Source organism: Nerophis ophidion, linkage group LG04 (assembly GCF_033978795.1).
Source record: "Nerophis ophidion isolate RoL-2023_Sa linkage group LG04, RoL_Noph_v1.0, whole genome shotgun sequence".
In the NCBI taxonomy this organism is placed as follows: Eukaryota; Metazoa; Chordata; class Actinopteri; order Syngnathiformes; family Syngnathidae; genus Nerophis; species Nerophis ophidion.
This window is the reverse complement of record NC_084614.1, coordinates 48,854,796-48,875,870: the sequence shown is the minus strand read 5'-3', so window position 1 is coordinate 48,875,870 and position 21,075 is coordinate 48,854,796. Positions and strand designations below refer to the sequence as shown.

Genomic DNA, 21,075 nt, shown 5'->3' with positions numbered 1-21,075 from the left:
AAGTCAAGTACAAATAAGGCAACAAAAAAAATATCCACACTTCTTTTTTAGAAAGCAAATCTGTACAGCAGATATGAGCATCTTTATCAATAATATGATTTGCCTGAGTGGCTGCACAGGACAGATTAAAAGAAAGAAATAATCATGAAATAATTAATTCAATCATTAAATAGTTCATAGTTAAATTGTATTTATTTAATTCCCAATTCAAATTATTTAATTCAAGTATTTATTTAAGTAATTATTTAAAGATGTATTAATTTAATTGTTTCCTATTTGACCCTCCATAAATCTGACACCCGCGCTCTCCAGTTCCATCTTTCAAAGAACACAATCAGGTTTCGAATCATTTGTAATGATTTTCACTTAGTAGACATTGTTAGTTAAATTGGGGTCCTAAGCAGAATTGTATTTAGATTTTTTGGTACCCATAAACAAACTTGAATTTAATTTGTGGCATATTTTAAACTAAAATGAATTCACGGTAAATACATTGTTCAACAATATTTATTGTACAAAATAACAAACTTCGCATAATTACAACATAAATTTGAAAACCTTCGTGACACAGTAAGAAGTCCGTACAGGACCAGCACTAACGCTGCGTGCCACAAGGGACAGTGGGCATGTCTGGGGACATTGGCCATTTTATTCTAATTAGTGATAGAGCAAGAATGGGTTAGGATCAAGGATGCAGTAAAATTTCATAATAATGGACATTTTCATACAATAGAGAGTGGTGGCCCCAATCATGCACCTAAAATCTACAAGTGAAGAAGTCTTTTGGACACAAAAACAAATGTTCAACCTTTACTAATGGCTATCAATCATAAATCAATAAATTGTAACTGTGGACGCTTCACACATACTTAGCCTGATAGACTTGCCGTGTCATAGTTGTCCTGTAATCTCTTATCAATGTCTGCCATGCATGCTGTTCCAGTAACAGCACGTACATCATAAAAATGCTGATGTGAAGAACTTTTTACAATTGAAGTGCTTTAATGGATCAATAATCGCTTTTCCTTCTGTCTACAATACATTAGTCAACACAGAAAGACATTCCGCTAATACTAGACAGCACACTACCTGGCATTTTCTACAGTGTTTCTTACAGCGTATATCAAAGTGTACTTTGTAAGTAAAATTGAAACTACAACGTACAAATAATACACACTAATGGTAAATAATAGTATTACATTTGCAGCACAAAGCAATGATAAAAGAAGTGAAATGTACTACCTGTGTCTGGCTTGCTGCTGTAGTTGTGGTAGGAGTAGTAGCAGGAGGAGGAGGAAGAAGAGAAGGAGGAGAAATAGTTGTAGTAGTACACGGTGAAAGATGTACTAAAGGGAGTAAAGGACATGCAATGTGATGAGAGAGTGGCTCCTCCCCAGAAAAAACTGAACAAGTCAAAGTTTAACTACAAATAACTTGTATTTCATTTTATCTGCGTCGTCATGGCAATGAAGGGGATACAATACAAGGTGCAGATATGACAGGAAAAATGCAATTAGAGTTGTAATACTTATACCGGTAAGTCATATTCAAAGATATAGTAAAACAAAGATACGGCTCTCACTGAACATCTGAACTTCATGTTTCCAAGTGAGAAATAACTGCACGTATATTATGTACTGTATGACCTTGTACAATTCTGATAAGATTACTCAAGTAAGAATAAGTCTAAATTAGTTTATTTTGCAGTAAAAAAAGATAAGGATAATGTTACCACCCTATCCAATGTTATACCTCATATAGTATTATAATACTACCTCATTCAGCACTTTATAAAATAAAATATACCATACACAATACTAGATTGAAAAAAAGAAATACCACACACATAGTCAAACCTCGGATTCAGGAGGAACAGTGTGGTTTTTGTCCTGGTCGTGGAACTTTGGACTAGATCTATACTCTCGGCAGGGTCCTTGAGGGTGCATGGGAGTTTGCCCAACGAGTCTACATGTGCTTTGTGGACTTGGAGAAGGCATTCGACCGTGTACCCCGGGAAGTCCAGTAGGGAGTGCTTTGAGATTATGGGGTGACGAACTGTGATTGTGGTGGTCCACTGCCTGTATGATCAGTGTCAGAGCTTGGTCCGCATTGCCGGCAGTAAGTCGGACCTGTTTCCAGTGAGGGTTGGACTCTGCCAAAGTTGCCCTTTGTCAAAGATTATGTTCATAACTTTTATGGACAGAATTTTTAGGCGCAGACAGGCCTTGAGGGTATCTGGTTTGGTTGGCTGCAGGATTAGGTCTCTGCTTTTTGCAGATGATTCATCGGGCCACGATCTCAGGCTCTCACTGGATCGGTTCAAGGCCGAGTGTGAAGCGACTGGGATGGGAATCAGCACCTCCAAGTCCATGGTTCTCGCTCAGAAAAGGGTAGAGTACCATCTGCGGGTTGGGGAGGAGATCTTGCCCCAAGTGGAGGAGTTCAAGTACCTCGGAGTCTTGTTCACAAATGAGGGAAGAGTGGATAGTGAGATCGACAGGGAGATTGGTGCGGCGTCTTCAGTAATGCGGATGCTGTATCAATCTGTTGTGGTGAAAAATGAGCTGAGCCGAAAGGAAAAACTCTCAATTTACCGGTCGATCTACGTTCCCATCCTCACCTATGGTCATGAGCTTTGGGTTATGACCGAAAGGACAAGATCACGGGTACAAGCGGCCAAAATGAGCTACCTACGCCGGGTGGTGGGGCTCTCCCTTAGAGATAGGGTGAGAAGCTCTGTCATCTGGGGGGGGCTCAAAGTGAAGCCGCTGGTCCTCCGCATCGAGAGGAGCCAGATGAGGTGGTTTGGGCCTCTGGTCAGGATGCTACCCGAACGCCTCCCTCAGGAGGTGTTTCGGGCACGTCTGACCGGTAGGAGGCCACGGGGAAGACCCAGGACACGTTGGGACGACTATATATCCTGGCTGGCCTGGGAGCGCCTCGTGATCCCCCTGGAGAAGCTGGACGAAGTGATTGGGGAAAGGGAAGTCTGGGCTTCCCTGCTTAGGCTGCTTCCCCCGTGACCCAACCTCTGATAGGCGGAAGAAGATGGATAGATGGACATACATACTGTGTAAAGATATTCATACTACATACAATATTGTATAAGAAGTTATCACATATATAAACTATTATACCACATACAATATTGTATAAAAGGTATCATTACCACATGCAGTACTGTATAAAACAAATATTACCACATACAATACTGCGCAAAAAGTATACCACCTGCATATACTATACTGTATAAAAGTTTTCAGCTACTGTAACTTTAAATATGTTTTTTCAGCAGTAGGTTTATGTCTTATTCCATACTGTAGTTATGTATTTGTTTCTCACCCATTTAAGTCCTAAATGTGTAAAATAAAAAATATTTAATAAATAAGTTTCTGTGTCAAAAATGATTTTTTATGACGTTTTTTATTAACTTTTTATTCTTCTTGACATCAATATGATCGCATTTAACAGTACAAAATGTAACGTGAAATGATCTACTGCAGTTGTTTTATTAATTTTAATTGTTGATGACACAAATGTAAATCATAGTCAACAGTACAAAATATATTGTAAACTGATCATCTAGTTTTCTTGTTATTTTTAATTGCTGATCACAGAAATATGATCACATTTAACAGTAGAAAATATCCTGAAAAATTACCATCTACTGAAGTTTTGTTATTAATTTTCTTTGCAGAGGCCACAAGGTGGCATTATGTTTCCAAGAAAATCCCACGTTTGCAAGGAGCAAAGTCCAAAACAGAATCAATCAGTAACATCATCAGCAAGTCAGACTTTGTATTGTTTGTCCAAGCATAATACTTTATGATTTATTTGACACTTGACTTCAACTTGCACATATGAGAATAGTGTAAAGTATATCATAGTTGTGCTTTATAAAAAAGTTAAAAATTCACATCCTGCTTAGTTAGAGACTGTTAAATGTATATCCTACAATATTATTGAATCACCACCATCTCCTACATGAATCGCCACCTTAACGTGGTTGAGGATTTTGAGTACCCAAATGATCCAAGGAGCAATGTTGTGGGGGGCTACATGCGTCTGGTAGGGTTTGCCAGGGCAAACTGGTCCGAGGTGATGGGTCGGACTAAAAGCGGTTCAGAAGACTCTTATGAAGGAATGAAAATCTAGTAACCGCACCTCGCACGGACCCCACTCTGGAGGCACGCCCAGGGCAGGGGCTTGTCAATGAACGCCTGCTGGCACGGAGTCCGGCCGGGCACAGCCCGAAAGAGTGAAGTGGAACCACCCCCCAGCAGACCACCACCTGCAGGAGTGCCCATGAGAATCTGGTGCTATGTGGATTGGGTCGCAGTCGAAGGCAAATGCCTCAGCGACCCGGTCCTCTGTTGCCAAATCTGGTTTTTGGGACATGGAACGTCACAAACCTTTCGGGGAAGGAGCCTGAGCTTGTGCATGAGGTCGAGAGATATGGGCTCACCTCAACTCACAGCATAGGCACTGGAACCAAACTCTTTGGAGAGGTTTGACTTAATTTTATGCTGGAGTTGCCGCGGGGAATAGGCAGCAAGCAGGTGTGGGCTTATTATTAGCTCCCTGGCTTGGCGCCAGTGTGCTGAAGTCATCCCCGGTGAACGAGAGGGTTATTATCCTGCGTCTTTAGGTCGGGGGACGGGTTCTGACTGTGGTTTGCACGTATGCGCCAAATGGCAGTTCGGAGTACCTGGCCTTCTTGGGGACCCCTGCAGGGCGTCCCCCCCTGGGGACTTCGTCGTTCTACTGAGTGACTTCAACGCCCAAGATGGCAAAGACACCGAAACCTGGAGGAGATTGGGTGGAACGGCCTCCCCGATCTGAATCATAGTGGTGTTCTGTTATTGGACTTCTGTGCTCGCCACAGTTTGTCCATAACAAACAACATGTTTGAACATCAGTGTGCGCACAAGTGCACATGGCACCAGGACACGCTAGGTCGCAGGTCGATGATCGACTTTGTAGTCGTTTCATCAGATACACGGCCGCATGTCTTGAACACTCGGGTGAAGAGAGGGGCTGAGCTGTCAACTGATCACCACCTGGTGGTGAGTTGGATCAGATGGCGGTGGAGGAAGCCGGACAAAAACGTTTAGTGAGGGTAAGCTGGCAACGTTTGGTGGATGCTCCCATTTGCCAGATGTTCTCCGGCAAAGCTTCAACTGCATTCCGAAGGAGGTGGGAGACATTAAATCCAAATTGGCCGTCTTCCATACCTCCATTGCTGCTGCTGCTGATCAGAGCTGTGGTTGCAAGCAATGTTCCCTCTAAGGTACGCGCCTGTGCAATTGCACACTGCTCACGCGTCCTCTGCGCACGGCAAATCTAGGCCGCGCACAAAATCGAATAAAAAGATAAGCGCATAACAGTGTGCATGTCTGCCGTCGCTCACATGTGCGCCACTGAATGCTCAAGGAGTTTTGGCGTTTGCTCACACATGAAAAAATGGAGGGAAAATTGGTTGCAAGGCAGTTGGTGCCTGTCATGATGGCAACCCCAGAACCCGATGGTGGACACCAAATGTAAAGGGGGCAGTCAGGCTGAAAAAAGATTCTAACCGAGCATGACTCGCTTGTGGGACTCCCAAAGAAGCTGACAGGTACCGATAAGCCAAGCGAGCCACGGTCTAAGCGTTGGCGGAAGCAAAAACTTGGGTATGGGAGGAGTTTGGGGATTTTTAGTCGGCCTCAAAGAGATTCTGGCAAAGCATCCGACGCCTCAGAAGGGGGAAGCAGTGCCCTGTCCACACTGTGTATAGTGGGGGAGGAAATCTGCAGACTATTACTGGATATATGGTTGGGCAGTGGAAGGAATACTTTAAGGATCTCCTTAATCCTACAGACATACCCTCCGTAGAGGAGACAGAGTCTAAGGTCACAAACGCAAACATCTCTATCACTGGAGGTTGCTGAAGGTAATCAAAAATATACCCAGTTGCAAGACCCTAGGAGAGGACGAGATTTTCCCCAAATACCTCAAGGCTCTGGATGTTATAGGACTGTCGTGTCTGACATATCTCTTCAACATAGTGTGGAAGTCTGGGACGGTACCTCTGGATTGGCAGACCGGGGTGGTGGTCTCTGTTTCAAGAAGGGAGATCGGAGGGTGTGTTCCAATTGTAGAGGGATCACACTTCCCAGCTTTCCGGGAAAGGTCTATTCCAGGGTGCTGGAGAGGAGAGTCCTCAGATTCAGGAGGAACAATGTGGCTTTCTTCCTGGTTGTAGAAGACAAGACCAGATTTCTTTAGGGTTCTGGAGTAGGCATGGGAGTTTTCTCAACCAGTCCACATGTGTTTTGTGGGGTGGGAAAAGGCATTCGATTGTGTCCCTCGCGTTCCTGTGGGGGGTTCTCCAGGAGTACGGGGTCTAGGGTCTGTTGCAACGGGCCATTCGGTCCTTGTACAAGAGTTGCAGGAGTCTGATCTGCATTGCCGGTAGTAAGTCAGACATGTTCTCAGCGGGCGTTGGACTCCGCCAGGGCTGCCCTTTGTCACCGGTCCTGTTCATTATCTTTATTGACAGGATTTCTATTTTATTCCTAAATTAGTTTCCTCCGCAGGATGTCTGGCATTACTTTCAGAGAGAGGCTGAGGACCTCGGTCATCTAGGAGAGACTAAGAGTAGAGCCGCTGCGCCTTCACATCGAGAGGACCCAGCTGAGATGTCTCGGGCATCTACTATGGATGCCTCCTGGATGCCTACCTGTTGAAGTGTTTTGGGCATGTCCAACCTGGAAGAGTCCTTGGGGCAGACCTAGGACACATTGGAGGGTATATGTCTCACAGCTGGCCTGGGAACGCCTCGGTGTTCCCCCTGTGGAACCACAGGAGGTGGTCGGGGACAGCATCTCTGCTTTTTCATCCGTTTTTTTTTTAAATATAATCCATCAAGTTGTGTACAGTAAATCTGCATTCTTATCTTGGTTGAGACACTCTAATTTGAACACGATACATTTATTAATAAAAATGTTTTATCCCCCACTGTCAACAATGTTAATCACAAGCATTGAAACTGCGGATTAGTGGATTTTTTGATTGTTAAAGATGTTTAAGCACAAAGCAGCGGGGGCACTGCTGATCTACTCTCAAATAGTTTGGGGTCTGAAGAAGAACTGCATGATTCAAAAAAAACTTTGGCTACTCAACTTTTAATGATCACTTTTTGCATCACTTTTAATTCTGTTTGTGGTCACAGTTAAGATGGAGCCTATCCCAGCTGGCTTAATGCCTATCAAGGATGAGTTGCCAGCCAATCACTGTACACCTTTTATTTTTTGTTATTGTTTACCAAATGTTACCATTTTATACCATTGTATATGCTGAATATTGGCAACACTACATGATGTGATACAGTATTGCACTATTGTGATAAATTGCAATATACTACATAGTTCAGTGATAAATGTAAAATGTAATTAAAATACAAGTTGTATATGTAAATCTGTATGTATACTAAACTTATATGATCATTCATTGGAGAAACTGAGTCAACATATTTTTTGTGTTCCTTCTACTTACTGCTGATTTGAAAATACTTTTAAGTACACTGATTTTAAAGTACATTGAGTACATTGATTTTAAAATACATTGGTTGGAATTCAATACATTGGGTATAAAGTGCCACATAGAGTACATTGATTTTAATGTACTGTATAGCTCTGCAATCGATGAGACAGGAGTTTAAGTTGGAAGTATTGTAGAAATGTTTTTTTGCAAGTGTGTATCTCATATCTGTGCATCTGTAATCCAATTCACAAATTTCTGGTGGTGTGTTTTAAGTTGTATTTCTCTTTTATGATATGTCATGGTAAAAAAAAAATATGTATGTCTGTATTTCCTCGATTGGCTGTCTTTTTACACGTGACTTTGAAAGAGATGTGTGTACATAATATATTTATGTGTGTGCATTCAGATGCGTGTGTGTATGCAGCAATAGGATTCTAAGAGTTGTGTGTGAGTACAAAATGTGTGCGTCTGTATTTAGAGTCGTGTGAAGCAGGAACCCTAATTGACTTTTTACACACGACTTTAGCTACATTTTTGCAGTATATGAGTTGTATGACCGTGTGGCGATCTGAACTTGTAAAAAGAGTTGTCTGTAACTTCCTTTCCCTGTACTCACCACTTTAATGTAAGTATTCACCAATTATTGGACCGGAACAAAAACAATATGACAGCAACATGGAGCATCCTAAATAGCATTATTAAAAATGGTAATAAGAAGGATTATCCTAAATACTTCTTTGATGGAAATGTGAAAAATTACAAAATGAACAATGTAGTTGAAAGCTTCAATAAGTACTTTGTGAACATTGGACCAAATCTGGAGGAAAATATGCCAGGTCCTGAGTCAGTTGAGGACTTGAATGACACCATAAACAGAAATCTCCACTTGATGTTCCTCGAAAGTGTGACAAAAGTAGAAATAATCTATATTGTGGAAAGATGTAAATCAAAGACCTCAATAATAATGAAATTGATATGAAAACGATAAAAAAATGTTATTGAAGAGATTTCAGAACCTTTAACATATATCAGCAACCTATAATTTCAAACGGGCAAATTTCCAGATAAAATGAAAATAGCAAAAATCGTACCTACTTATAAACTGGAGACAAACACCAGTTTAGAAACTACAGACCTGTGTCTCTACTTCCACAATTTTCTGAAATTATTGAAAAACTGTTATTCAGTAACAGTAGAAGGGAAAGTGAAACACTAATACAAATACAAACCCCGTTTCCATATGAGTTGGGAAATTGTGTTAGATGTAAATATAAACGGAATACAATGATTTGCAAATCATTTTCAACCCATATTCAGTTGAATATGCTACAAAGACAACATATTTGATGTATAAACTGATACTGATAAAGTTGAGGAATGCTCATCAAACACTTATATGGAACATCACACATGTGTGCAGGCTAATTGGGAACAGTTGGGTGCCATGATTGGGTATAAAAGCAGTTTCCAAGAAATGCTAAGTCATTCACAAACAAGGGTGGGGTGAGGGTCACCAATTTGTAAGCAAATTGTCGAACAGTTTTAGAACAACATTTCTCAACGAGCTATTGCAAGAAATTTAGTATTTCATGGCTGCAACACGTGCCAAAGTAATTGGGAAAGGGCATGTTCACCACTGTGTTACATCACCTTTTCTTTTGACAACACTCAATAAACGTTTGGGAACTGATTAAACTAATTGTTGAAACTTTGAAAGTGGAATTCTTTCTCATTCTTGTTTTATGTAGCGCTTTAGTCGTTCAACAGTCCAGGGTCTCTGTTGTCGTATTTTATGCTTCATATTGGCCACATATTTTCAAAAGGAGACAGGTTTGGACTGCAGGCGGGCCAGGAAAGTACCCGCACTCTTTTTTTTTTTACGAAGCCACGATGTTGTAACACTTGTCTTGCTGAAATAAGCAGGGGCGTCCATGATAACGTTGCTTGGAAGACAACATACAGTATGTTGCTCCAAAACTTGTATGGACCTTTAGGTATTAATGGTGCCTTCACAGATGTGTAAGTTACCCATGCCAGGGGCACTAATACACCCCTATACCATCACAGATGCTGGCTTTTAAACTTTGCGCCTATAACAATCCGAATGGTTATTTTCCTCTTTGTTTTGGAGAACACCACATCCTCTGTTTCCAAATATAATATGAAATGTGGACTCGTCAGGCCAAAGAACACTTTTCCACTTTGCATCAGTCCATTTTAAATGAGCTCGGGCCAAACAGAGCCGGCGGCGTTTCAGGGTGTTGTTGGTAAATGGGTTTGGCTTTGCATAGTAGTTTTAACTTGCACTTACAGATGTAGCGACCAACTTTAGTTACTGACAGTGTTTTTATGAAGTGTTCCTGAGCTCATGTGGTGATATCGTTTACACACTGATGTCGGTTTTTGATGCAGTACTGCCTGAGGGATCAAAGGTCCGTAATATCATCGCTTACGTGCAGTGATTTCTCCAGATTCTCTGAACCTTTTGATGATTTTACGGACTGTAGATGGTAAAATATTTAAATTCCTTGCAGTTGCTCGTTGAGAAATGTTTTTCTAAAACTGTTCTACAATTTGCTTACAAAGTGGTGACCCTCGCCCCATCCTTGTTTGTGATTTACTTACCATTTCATGGAAGCTGCTTTTATACCCAATCATAGCACTCAACTGTTCTCAATTAGCCTGCACACCTGTGGGATGTTCCAAATAAGTGTTTGATGAGCATTCCTCAACGTTATCAGTATTTATTGACACTTTTCACAACGTCTTTGTCATGTGTTGCTGGCATCAAATTGTAAAGTTAATGATTATTTGAAAAAAAAAAAATGTTTATCAGTTTGAACATTTAATATGTTGTCTTAGTAGCATATTCAACTGAATATGGGTTGAAAATGATTTGCAAATCATTGTATTGCGTTTATATTTGTATCTAACACATTTTCCCAACTCATATGGAAACGGGGTTTGTATCATTCAATCAATCAATCAATGTTTATTTATATAGCACTGAATCACCAGTGTCTCAAAGGGCTGCACAAACCACAACGACATCCTCGGTAGAGCCCACATAAGGGCAAGAAAAACTCACCCCAGTGGGACGTCGCTGACAGTGACAATGATGACTATGAGAAACCTTGGAGAGGACCGCATATGTGGGCACCCCCTCGGGCACTCCCCGCACCACCCCACCTGCACCCCCTCTAGGGGACCGAAAGTAATGGATGTCAACCGGGTCTAACATAATATTGTGAATGTCCAATCCATAGTGGATCTAACATAACCGTGAGAGTCCAGTCCAAAGTGGATCTAATATAGTAGCGAGAGTCCCGTCCAAAGTGGAGACAGCAGGAAACCATCACAAGCAGAGGCGGATCAGCAGCGCAGAGATGTCCCCAACCGATACACAGGCGAGCGGTCCATCCTGGGTCCTGACTATGGACGAGCGGTCCATCCTGGGTCCTGACTCTGGACAGCCAGTACTTCATCCATTCCCACCGGACAGGATCCCCTCCACAAGGGAGAGGGGGACAGAGGAGAAAAAGAAAAGAACGGCAGATCAACTGGTCTAAAAAGGGGGTCTATTTAAAGGCTAGAGTATTCTACTGAGGTAGCATTTTGAACTGTTACCGGGAGGCCATTCCAGAGTACTGGAGCCCAAATGGAGAACGCTCTATAGCCCGCAGACTTTTTTTGGGCTCTGGGAATCACAAACAAGCCGCAGTCCTTTGAACGCAGATTTCTTGCCAGGACATATGGTACAATACAATCGGCAAGATAGGCTGGAGATAGACCGTGTAGTATTTTATACGTAATTAGTAAAACCTTAAAGTCACATCTTAAGTGCACAGGAAGCCAGTGCAGGTGAGCCAGTACAGGCGTAATGTGATCAAACTTTCTTGTTCTTGTTAAACGTCTAGCTGCCGCATTTTGTACCAACTGTAATCGTTTAATGCTAGACATGGGGAGATCCGAAAATAATTCATTACAGTAATCGAGACGAGATGTAACAAACGCATGGATAATGATCTCAGCGTCTTTAGTGGACAAAGCGGAGCAAATTTTAGTGATATTACGGAGATGAAAGAAGGCCGTTTTAGTAACGCTTTTAATGTGTGCCTCAAAGGAGAGAGTTGGGTCGAAGATAATACCCAGATTCTTTACCGAGTCGCCTTGTTTAATCGTTTGGTTGTCAAATGTTAAAGTTGTATTATTAAATAGAGGTTGGTGTCTAGCCGGACTGATAATCAGCATTTCCGTTTTTTTGGAGTTGAGTTGCAAAAAGTTAGCGGACATCCATCATTGTTTCATTTCATTAAGACACCCCTCCAGCTGACTACAATCCGGCGTGTTGGTCAGCTTTAGGGGCATGTAGAGTTGGGTGTCATCAGCATAATAGTGAAAGTAACAGTGAACACCGTAATTGCGTGTGATGTAATCTAGCGGCAGCATGTAGATGCTGAAGAGTGCAGGGACAAGGACCGAACCCTGGGGAACTCCACACGTTATTTTAACATAGTCCGAGGTCACATTGTTATGGGAGATGTACTGCATCCTGTCAGTAAGATACAGTAAGAGTTAAACCAAGACAGGGCTAAGTCTGACATACCAATTCCTGTTTTGATACGCTCTAATAAAATATTATGATTGACGGTATCGAAAGCAGCGATAAGATTGAGGAGCAGCAACATAGATGACGCATCAGAATCCATCGTTAGCATTAGATCATTAGTCATTTTTGCGAGGGCTGTCTCCGTAGAGTGATTTGCCCTGAAACCGGAATGAAAGATTTCCCATAGATTGTTAGACGCTAAGTTAGGGCTGGGCGATATATCGATATATACGATATATCGCAGGTTTGTCTCTTTGCGATATAGAAAATGACTATATCGTAATATTCAATTATATGTTCTCACACCCTTGCTTTAAGCTGCATGCATTACATTACTGGCGTGTCTCACTCCTTCTCGTCTGTCCTTCTCACAGAGACGTAAAATAAGCCCGCCTTCTTACATACGTCACATACTGTCGCGCGTCTAGCGTCATATGCTCTCGCCGAGAGCTAACGTTAGCTGAGGCAGGTCGAGTTGCATTTAGCTGCGTGCATTCACAACAAACGTTTCTCGCTCCTCCTCGTCTCTCATTCTGACAGATATGGACAACAAGCCCGCCTTCTTACATATGTCACATACTCTCGCGAGTCTAGCGTTATAGCTCTCGCCGATCCGAGAGGTAGCAGCATGGCTAACGTTAGCTGAGGCAAGTCGAGCGAGCGGAGCTTGTGACAATACAAGAGAGAGATGGTGCGAAACTTATCAAAAATAGAGGAAGAACAATAAATGCCCAGCATAAAGAGCAGGGAGTCCATCATCTGGCGGTGGTTTGGCTCCAAGTGGGAAGTTATTTAGCAGACAACAGCAATATGCTCATCAATGTATATATACTATGATGATTAACCTGTGTGATGACTGTATTATGCTAAAAGTATATATTTCTACAATGAATTGATTAACGTGGACGCCGACTTAAACAAGTTGAAAAACTTATTCGGGTTTTACCATTTAGTGGTCAATTGTACGGAATACGTACTGTACTGTGCAATCTACTAATAAAAGTATCAATCAATCAATGCAAAGTATGCAGCAGAAGTGTTACTACAAAAAGGTAGCAACACTATTAATTTGTTCTTTCATTTAAAAAGTCACCCGTGAGAGAATGAACAGTATTTAATTAGTACAGTTTTGGTCAATTGACTTAGTTGTGATTTCCCTCTCTGCATGAAAGTTTAAAATGAGCATATATTAATGCAGTATGAAGAAGAATGTAGACACATAGAATCATTACTGCTGTGATTATATGCATCAAGTGTTCATTCAAGGCCAAGGCAAAATATCGTAATATATATCGTATATCGCAATATGGCATAAAAATATCGCTATATTAATAAAAGCCAATATCGCCCAGCCCTACGCTAAGTGTTTATTTAGCTGCTCTGCAACAACTTTTTTGGAGGATTTAAAAAAAAAAAGGGAAAGTGAGGTTTACCATGAGGTCAGGATCGAGGTTAGGTATTTTAAGGAGAGGATGAATAACCGCTTTTTTGAATGTTAGGGGAACAGTGCCAGAGGAAAATGATAAGTTTATAATATTTAGCACTGATGGACCTAATAATACAAAGAGCTCCTTGATATGTTTCCCAGGAGGTGGGTCAAGTAAACATGTTGTTTGTTTTATTCCATTTACATGTTGTAACAATTCTTCTAATGTTATTTCATCAAAACGGGAGAAACTATTTTGGAGGGCAGTATCCGCCGTATATACAGTCGTATCTGTGTTAATAGAACCCAGTTGTAGCTGGGACGCATTGCCTTTAATCTCTTTTCTAATGACTTCAATTTTCTTATTAAATAACTTCATAAAGTCATCTGCCGAGTGGGTGGAGCTACTGGAAGGAGTCCCTTGTTGGGTTAGCGATGCTACTGTACTAAACAAAAATTTAGGATCGTTTTTATAAGGGCGGATGAGATTTAAGTAATATTTAGCTTCAGCTAAGGTAAGCATGTGTTTATAAGTTATTAAACTATCACTCCATGATTGATGGTGAACCGGAAGTTTAGTCGTGCGCCATTTGCATTCCAGCTTTCTTCATGATAATTTATGAGCTCTAGTTTCTTCTGTAAACCATGGCGTATGCTTTTTTTGGAGCCATTTTTAACTTCAGCGGTGCTATACTATCAATGGTTTCGCACAGGGCGTGGTTAAAGTTGTTAGTGAGGTTATCAATAGAGCCCACATACTTTGGGAATGGTGCCATTACCGAGGGCAGTAGGACAGCAAAGGTCGTAGTTGTGGCCGTATTAATGTTGCAGCTGCTAAAGCAGTTATTATTATTATTAGCTTGCCGAACATGAGTCTGAACCTCAAATTTTATAAGGTAATGATCGGACATTACTTTAGTTTACGGGAGTATCATAACTTTGGAAACGGTGATACCCCTTAAAAGTACTAGGTTTATCGTATTACCATTGCGATACGTGGGTTCATTTATTATTTGTGTAAGACCACAGCTATCAATTATAGTCTGGAGCGCCACGCATGGTGGGTCCGATGGGGTATTCATATGGATATTAAAGTCCCCCATTATAATTATATTCTCGGTGTGCGTCACTAGATCAGCAACGAACTGATAAAGTCCGAATAGGGCCCTGGGGCGGTGTGACAGACTTCATAGTAAGCACCTCAAACGATTTATATTTATTATTTAGGTTAGGACTAAGGTTAAAGTTTTCGTTGTATATTAGTCCCTCTCCCATCCTCCCCCTCCCACGTCTGGCCGCGCGACCACCTCACCAAATCAAAACGTCCGAAAAAAGCATGGAGACCACCCAGCGCCAGTCCGCTAGTCAGCCCAAACGGCAACATGCAAACAAGAGACCTTAAAGGCCTACTGAAACCGACTACTACCCACCACGCAGTCTGATAGTTTATACATCAATGATGAAATATTAACATTGCAACACATCCCAATACGGCCTTTTTAGTTTACTAAATTGCAATTTTAAATTTACCGGGAGTTTCTTGTTGAAAACGTTGTGTAATGATGATGTGTACGCAAGACGTCACGGGCTGTTAGAATATGAGCGCTGCACATACACACAGCTAAATGTCGTCTGCTTTAACGGCATAATTATACAGTATGTTGGACATCTGTGTTGCTGAATCTTTTGCAATTTGTTCAATTAATATTGGAGAAGTCACAGTAGAAAGATGGAGTTGGGAAGCTTTAGCCTTTAGCCACACAAACACACAGTGATTCCTTGTTTAAAATTCCCGGAGGTGAAACTTTCCTATGGATCAGAGCGCGGTCAAGCCAACATGGATCCCTACCGAATGTCAACCAGCAGGTTTTGGTGAGAAATTTGTGGTTAAAAAGTCAGTTCTTACCGGAGAAAAGCTGAGCTTGTGCCGTCCATAACTGCCGTCGACTCCCCTGAGACACTGCGCATCAAGACACCCGTGGAGACACCCTTCCGACTATCAGGTACTATTTAACTCACTAAAACACTAGCACAGCAATAGAAAGATAAGGGATTTCCCAGAATTAACCTAGTAAATGTGTCTAAAAACATCGGAATCCGTCCCAATGCAATCGCGTTTTTTTAATTTTATTTAACTTTTTTTTTTTTTTCTAGTCCATCGCTATCAATATCCTTAAACACAAATCTTTCATCCTCGCTCAAATTAATGGGGTAATTGGCGTTTTCTCGGTCCGTATAGCACTTTTTGTTGGAGGCTCCCATTAAAATCAATGGGAATATGTGAGGAGCCCCCACACGTGTGACGTCATCGTCTGCGACTTCAGGTAGAGACAGGGCATTTCTCTTAGCACCGAAAGTTGCGAACTTTATCGTGGATATTCTCTACTAAATCCTTTCAGCAAAAATATGGCAATATCACGAAATGTTCAAGTATGACACATAGAATGGACCTGCTATCCTCATTTAAATAAGAAAATCTCATTTCAGTAGGCCTTTAAAGGCAACCCCTTACCAAGAAACTCCACTTCCCAAGCCAAACCCGCACTAAAATACCACCGCCAAAACAACCAAGCCACAACACCCACACCAAACAAAAGGGCTGCGCTGCCCCCACAGCCAGCCATTGATACAAACCCCACAGCGTGAAGCCGAAACAGACCCCGCCTAACAAGAAGCAAAACCCAACGCTACATATATCGGAAGTGAAACAACCGACCACCCAAACCACTTCCATCAAAGAAAAAAAACACCCCAAAACGCCAAAGAGAAGACAAACACACTCAAACACACAAATAAATACATCATGGCCCCCATGAAGCCAATAAAGCCTACTGCGTGGCCACTCAACCCAGCTGTACAAAAAATCCCACAGGCAGGCTAAAAGACGGCAACATGTGCACAACCACCCTGAGTTCACCAAACAACACCACACCGGACACAACAACACTATCCAGCCATTCCACCCATCGTATACCTGAGAGTCCCCCATCTCATCCCCAACAGAGATAGAACACTGGGATCACTGCCACCGGCTGTGATCCCAACCAGGCACAAAACTCCGCCCACAGACAGAGCACGCCTCACACTCACGAGCGAGGTCCCTACACGGGATTGACAGGCCACCAAACCGCAGTCCCCGCAGCCTCTGACGGTCGAGGAGGCAATGAGGGGCGCGCCGCATCCCTGACCCCATCCCATTCATGCATGTGATGTGTTTAGGTGTGTATAAGGCCCCCAGAACATCGACTGTGGTATATGAGAAGAAGCCTGAGGAATGTGAGAAGGGTCCTCAAGCTTTTTACGTGTGTCCGAAGAATATATTTGATGAGAGATTATGTTATTAACATAATATTGTATTAAGATGGCTATTGTTTATTTCTTCTTTTTTCATGTTTTGTATGTATGTGGGCTCATACAGACTGCAATGTTTGTTATACAATTTAAGTCTTTATTTTCTTAACGTCAGTTCCTTGTAATACGTCTGTTTGTTCCCTGCCCCCATCCTGTATCCACAGTCTGGCCTTCAAAATAAAAATACATCAGTAACAGGTAACAACCCAATTTGGTTGTTTTTTTGTAAATATGGCCTCTCCTTTTTCCCTTGCCCCAAATGTAACTAACTTCTTACTTGGATTACTGTTCTTTAAAAGGCTTAGTTAGTTTATTCTACGTTACTTCTACACAACCTGTACAAACTGAAGATCTTATTTTGAAACTTTTGGATGAGGTTAAGGAGACGTTCCATTGTGCGAAAACTGAACTTTTTTTGTCAGCTTTAACTTTACCTCCGCCATGTGGATCACAGAACCTGCACAAGCGCCACACATGTGCAATGGGCATGCATAGCTAGATGCTGCTATCTACTTTGCTTTCTTCTGTTGCCTCCAGCCATGGATGCTGTCAAAAACTGATACCTCCTGCCACAGGCAAAATCTGAAGTGGCTTTCCACATCACACCATAATGTAGCATTGGCAGCGCCATACACAACGTCCTCCAGTTGCAGTGCTAGGGGGGCCGTCTGATAGGCCTGAATGGTGGAGTACCCAGCCATGTACCTCACCATGGTGGCGTATAATAGGTCGAAATTCAAAAAACCAGCCACTACTCAGGAGAAACAGTCAGCGACAAAATTGTTCGTGCTTGCCACACGTTTGATGTCCGTCATATACTCAGATATAGCAGAAAGCTGACGCTGCTATCTATCAGACAATAGCTCAGAGGTCTTGGCCATGGCGATCGTTAACAGTTTATGGCCCACAAAGGCTGTCAATTTTGTGCCCTCTGCCCCTTTTTTTTTTTTTCCAAAGATGGCGCCACTGTAGTGGCTTCTGTTGGCAGGACCTCTGTGCTCTTTTGTCATCCTTTTGTGTTTCCCTCTTGTTTTCATGTGTTATTATACATGGTTTTTTTTGCCTTTTGGTCCGGGACCCTTTGGGACTATGTGACAAGGGGTGGCACTTTCGTGACTTCTGTGGTGCTTTTTTGTGGACTTATGGATCTGCCTCCCGGGAGCCTACTGGCCATAGAGACCAGCTGCTGGGTTTCTGCCACACCTGAGTCTGTTTGAAGAGACTGGAGGAGATGTGGACGAAGAGACAGGGCTGCGGAGCTGGCACTGAGCGCCGGGACGGACACGCTTCACAGTGTCTTGGCTGAATGAGCAGGTATCAGACACCTCACTCTCCTCGGACGTATCCTCGCTCATTCAGGCGGACTGGACACTGGCCGAGAGTTTGTTGGCGGCCGAGAGTGGAGTCGGCTCTCTTGGTTGCTTTGTTGGGTCTGCTCCTCCATGTTCCCTCCACCCCAGCAGACGATGGCGTGGAACACCGCAGAAGCCACCACAGTGTATATGTTTATTTTACTTTTAATTCAAAGCTGTATGTAGATGTGGCTGGTTGCATCAGCTTTGCTCTTTAATTTATTTAATGTTCTTTGTATTCTTTGATGTTTGATGTGGTAAGAGGGATGTCTACTATGGCTATGAGTGTTTTTTTTCCCCTTGGCCTCAGTCTGGACCCCCCCCACTTGTTTACCTGTATCTCACCTTTTTTTAAGGGCCGCCGGAAGTTGGCAGACCCGTCAGCGATCCTGTTCTGTCTCCCTGTAATGTTTGTCTGATCTTGAATGGGATTGGGCTGAAAATTTTAATTTCCCCTCGGGTATTAATAATGTATGTCTGATTCTGAAAAATCTAAAGCGACGACAGGCGAGGAAAAGTCAAGCAGCTTCCTATCAAAGATACTGCACTGCCTTCTGTTATCTCAGAGCTTCTTAATAAAAAAAAGGTCAGTGGTTGCCAAGCACTGCCTGCCCACTGTTCATACACCACCCGAACTGTTTTTCGAGAAAAGCAGCCCTAGCCAAGACATTTTTAACAACTGCAAACATCATCGTTGGAGACCAATCCAGCTCCTCTGTCGGCCTCTTGTCTGGTAAGGCATTATACAATGCGTGAATCAGATGGGTAGTCTGGGGCAGGAAATGTTTGTAAATGTTCACCAAGCCCAGGAACTCATGCAGTGCCGGACATGGGATTGTGTTGACAGCCTGCACCCTTGCTGAAAGAAGAACAACTCCTTGATGTGTGACATGGTGGCCAAGGAAGGGGATGGACAACCGGCCAAATTTACACTTTTCCGGGTTGATAACGAGAGCATGTTTGCTAAGCCTACTGAAAAAATGTTAGAATGTCGTCCAGGTAAACAAACAAACATGGCATGTCGCTAAGCACAGTTTCCATAAATCGCTGAAATGTCTGTGCCGCCACTTTGAGAAAAAACGGCATGCGCAGAATTGAAAAAAGTCCTAAGGCTGTGATGACTGCTGTTTTAGCCACATCTTGTTGGTGGACCGGCACCGAGTGGTAACAATGCACCAGGTCCACCTTGGAGAAGACGTTGATGCCCACCAGATGAGGAGAGACGTCCTGTATGTGTGGCACAGGACATGGGTCAGAGGTCGTGGCATTGTTCAAACGCCAGAAATCTCCACAACAGCGCCAGCTTCCATTACCTTTAGCCACTATGTGCAGAATGTAAAGCACACGGGCTATTGGAGAGTTGCATAATGCTGAGACTTTCCATGGTAGTCAATTCCTGTCTTGCAATTTCTAGTTTGGATTAGTCAAGGTACCAGGTTTGTGTGTAGACTGGGAAGCTGACCATGATTATATGACGTTCCATGCCAGCTTGACTACTGCAGATGAGAAAGTACTGAGTTCTGGAAACTTGGAAAGCAGCTGTTGACACGAGTTATAAGTTGCAGGTGTTCATACCACGCAAAGTGGCCCCACTGTCCTCAGTGTATGGGGGAAAGAAGCAAAAGAGGATATTAATCAGATGGGAGTTTGTAACATCCAACAACAGTTTAAATGCACAGGAAGTCGCACCCCCAAAGCCGTCTATACACAGTGGTCATAACTAAATCCCATCCAAAACTTTGTCCACCAAAACACTCTTCCTTATACCGAGTCTCGTATGTCGACATACACATGCCATTAGCTCCGTCCATCGGAGGTGCGGCTTCATACCTGCATGATAGTAGCACCACTCCTTGTCACGTTGCTGGTGTACGATAACTGCAGCTGCACTGACGTCAGTGTCGTCTGGTGTTGGGGCTGGGTCGTACTGATGGGGAAGCAGCATGTTGGCAAACTGCTGCTTGTTAGCATGGAAAATCCTGTCTGCCTCCAAAGCCAGTGCTCGGTAATCCTTGGTCGCACTGGTGCCAGAAGCTGACACAGGAAGATATGCACAAACAGCAACAAGGGATCAGCAGAGCCCAGCAAAGCGAGCCTTCTTTCCATCAACTCATAAGGTTTGCTATCCCGCAGGCCATTCAGGGAAACCAAGCGGTCTACCTACTCAATCTCCAACAGTTCAAACAACTGCAAAATCAACGGCTTAAATGCGTCGTACTTGCCATTTGGTGTAGGATCCAACAGCGCTATTGGTCTGGCCGTCGATACATCCACCACGGCCACAACATGGAAGTATTTTGTCTCATCCTGCGTAATCCCTCTCAGCTGGAGCTAGGCTTTGATATGTTAAAAACACAGGCGTGGATTGTTCTTCACAAAGTCGGGCAACTTCATTTGACCGGTTGTTGTTGTTCGACATCGATCGCGTAAGGGTCACTAATGTGAAGCTGTGCGATCAATGGGGCAGGAGTCAGAGATAAAGTGCATTGATCTTTTGCTTTCCTCTTTGACAGTTACAACAGGAAAATATCAGAGTTTGTGGCCTCTTCCTTGCCAACTGTAACCCGTGAACCGGAAACCTTTCCGGTTGAATAGCTCTCTTTCCCTCTCTCTGTTCCCCCCCCCCCCCCCCCCCTCTCGTCTTTCTTTCTCTCTCTCTCTCTCTCTCTCTCTCTCTCTCTCTCTCTCTCTCTCTTTCTCTCTCTCTCTCTCTCTCTCTCCCTCCCTCTCTCTCTCTCTCTCTCTATCTATTTATATATATATATATATATATATATATATATATATATATATATATATATATATATATATAT

At 42.8% G+C, this 21,075-nt stretch overlaps 1 protein-coding gene across 7 annotated transcripts in view; it reads right to left on the bottom strand.

Moving 5' to 3' along the window:
• The window catches only part of nherf4b (NHERF family PDZ scaffold protein 4b), a 73,018-nt gene extending 52,183 nt beyond the window's left edge, over positions 1-20,835 (bottom strand). For 2 of the 7 annotated variants that reach the window (XM_061898219.1, XM_061898221.1), the window contains exons 1-2: positions 20,481-20,828; positions 20,093-20,296 (exon numbers count right to left, since the gene is read on the bottom strand). In XM_061898219.1, the coding sequence (XP_061754203.1) occupies positions 20,093-20,296; positions 20,481-20,487 (211 nt within the window). In that variant the 5' untranslated portion in view covers positions 20,488-20,828. Of the gene's footprint in view, positions 1-1,242; positions 7,033-20,092; positions 20,297-20,480 lie in introns of those variants that run through there. The other 5 variants (XM_061898220.1, XM_061898223.1, XM_061898225.1 and 2 more) reach the window with 4 other exon arrangements.
• Positions 20,836-21,075: the final 240 nt, after the last annotated feature.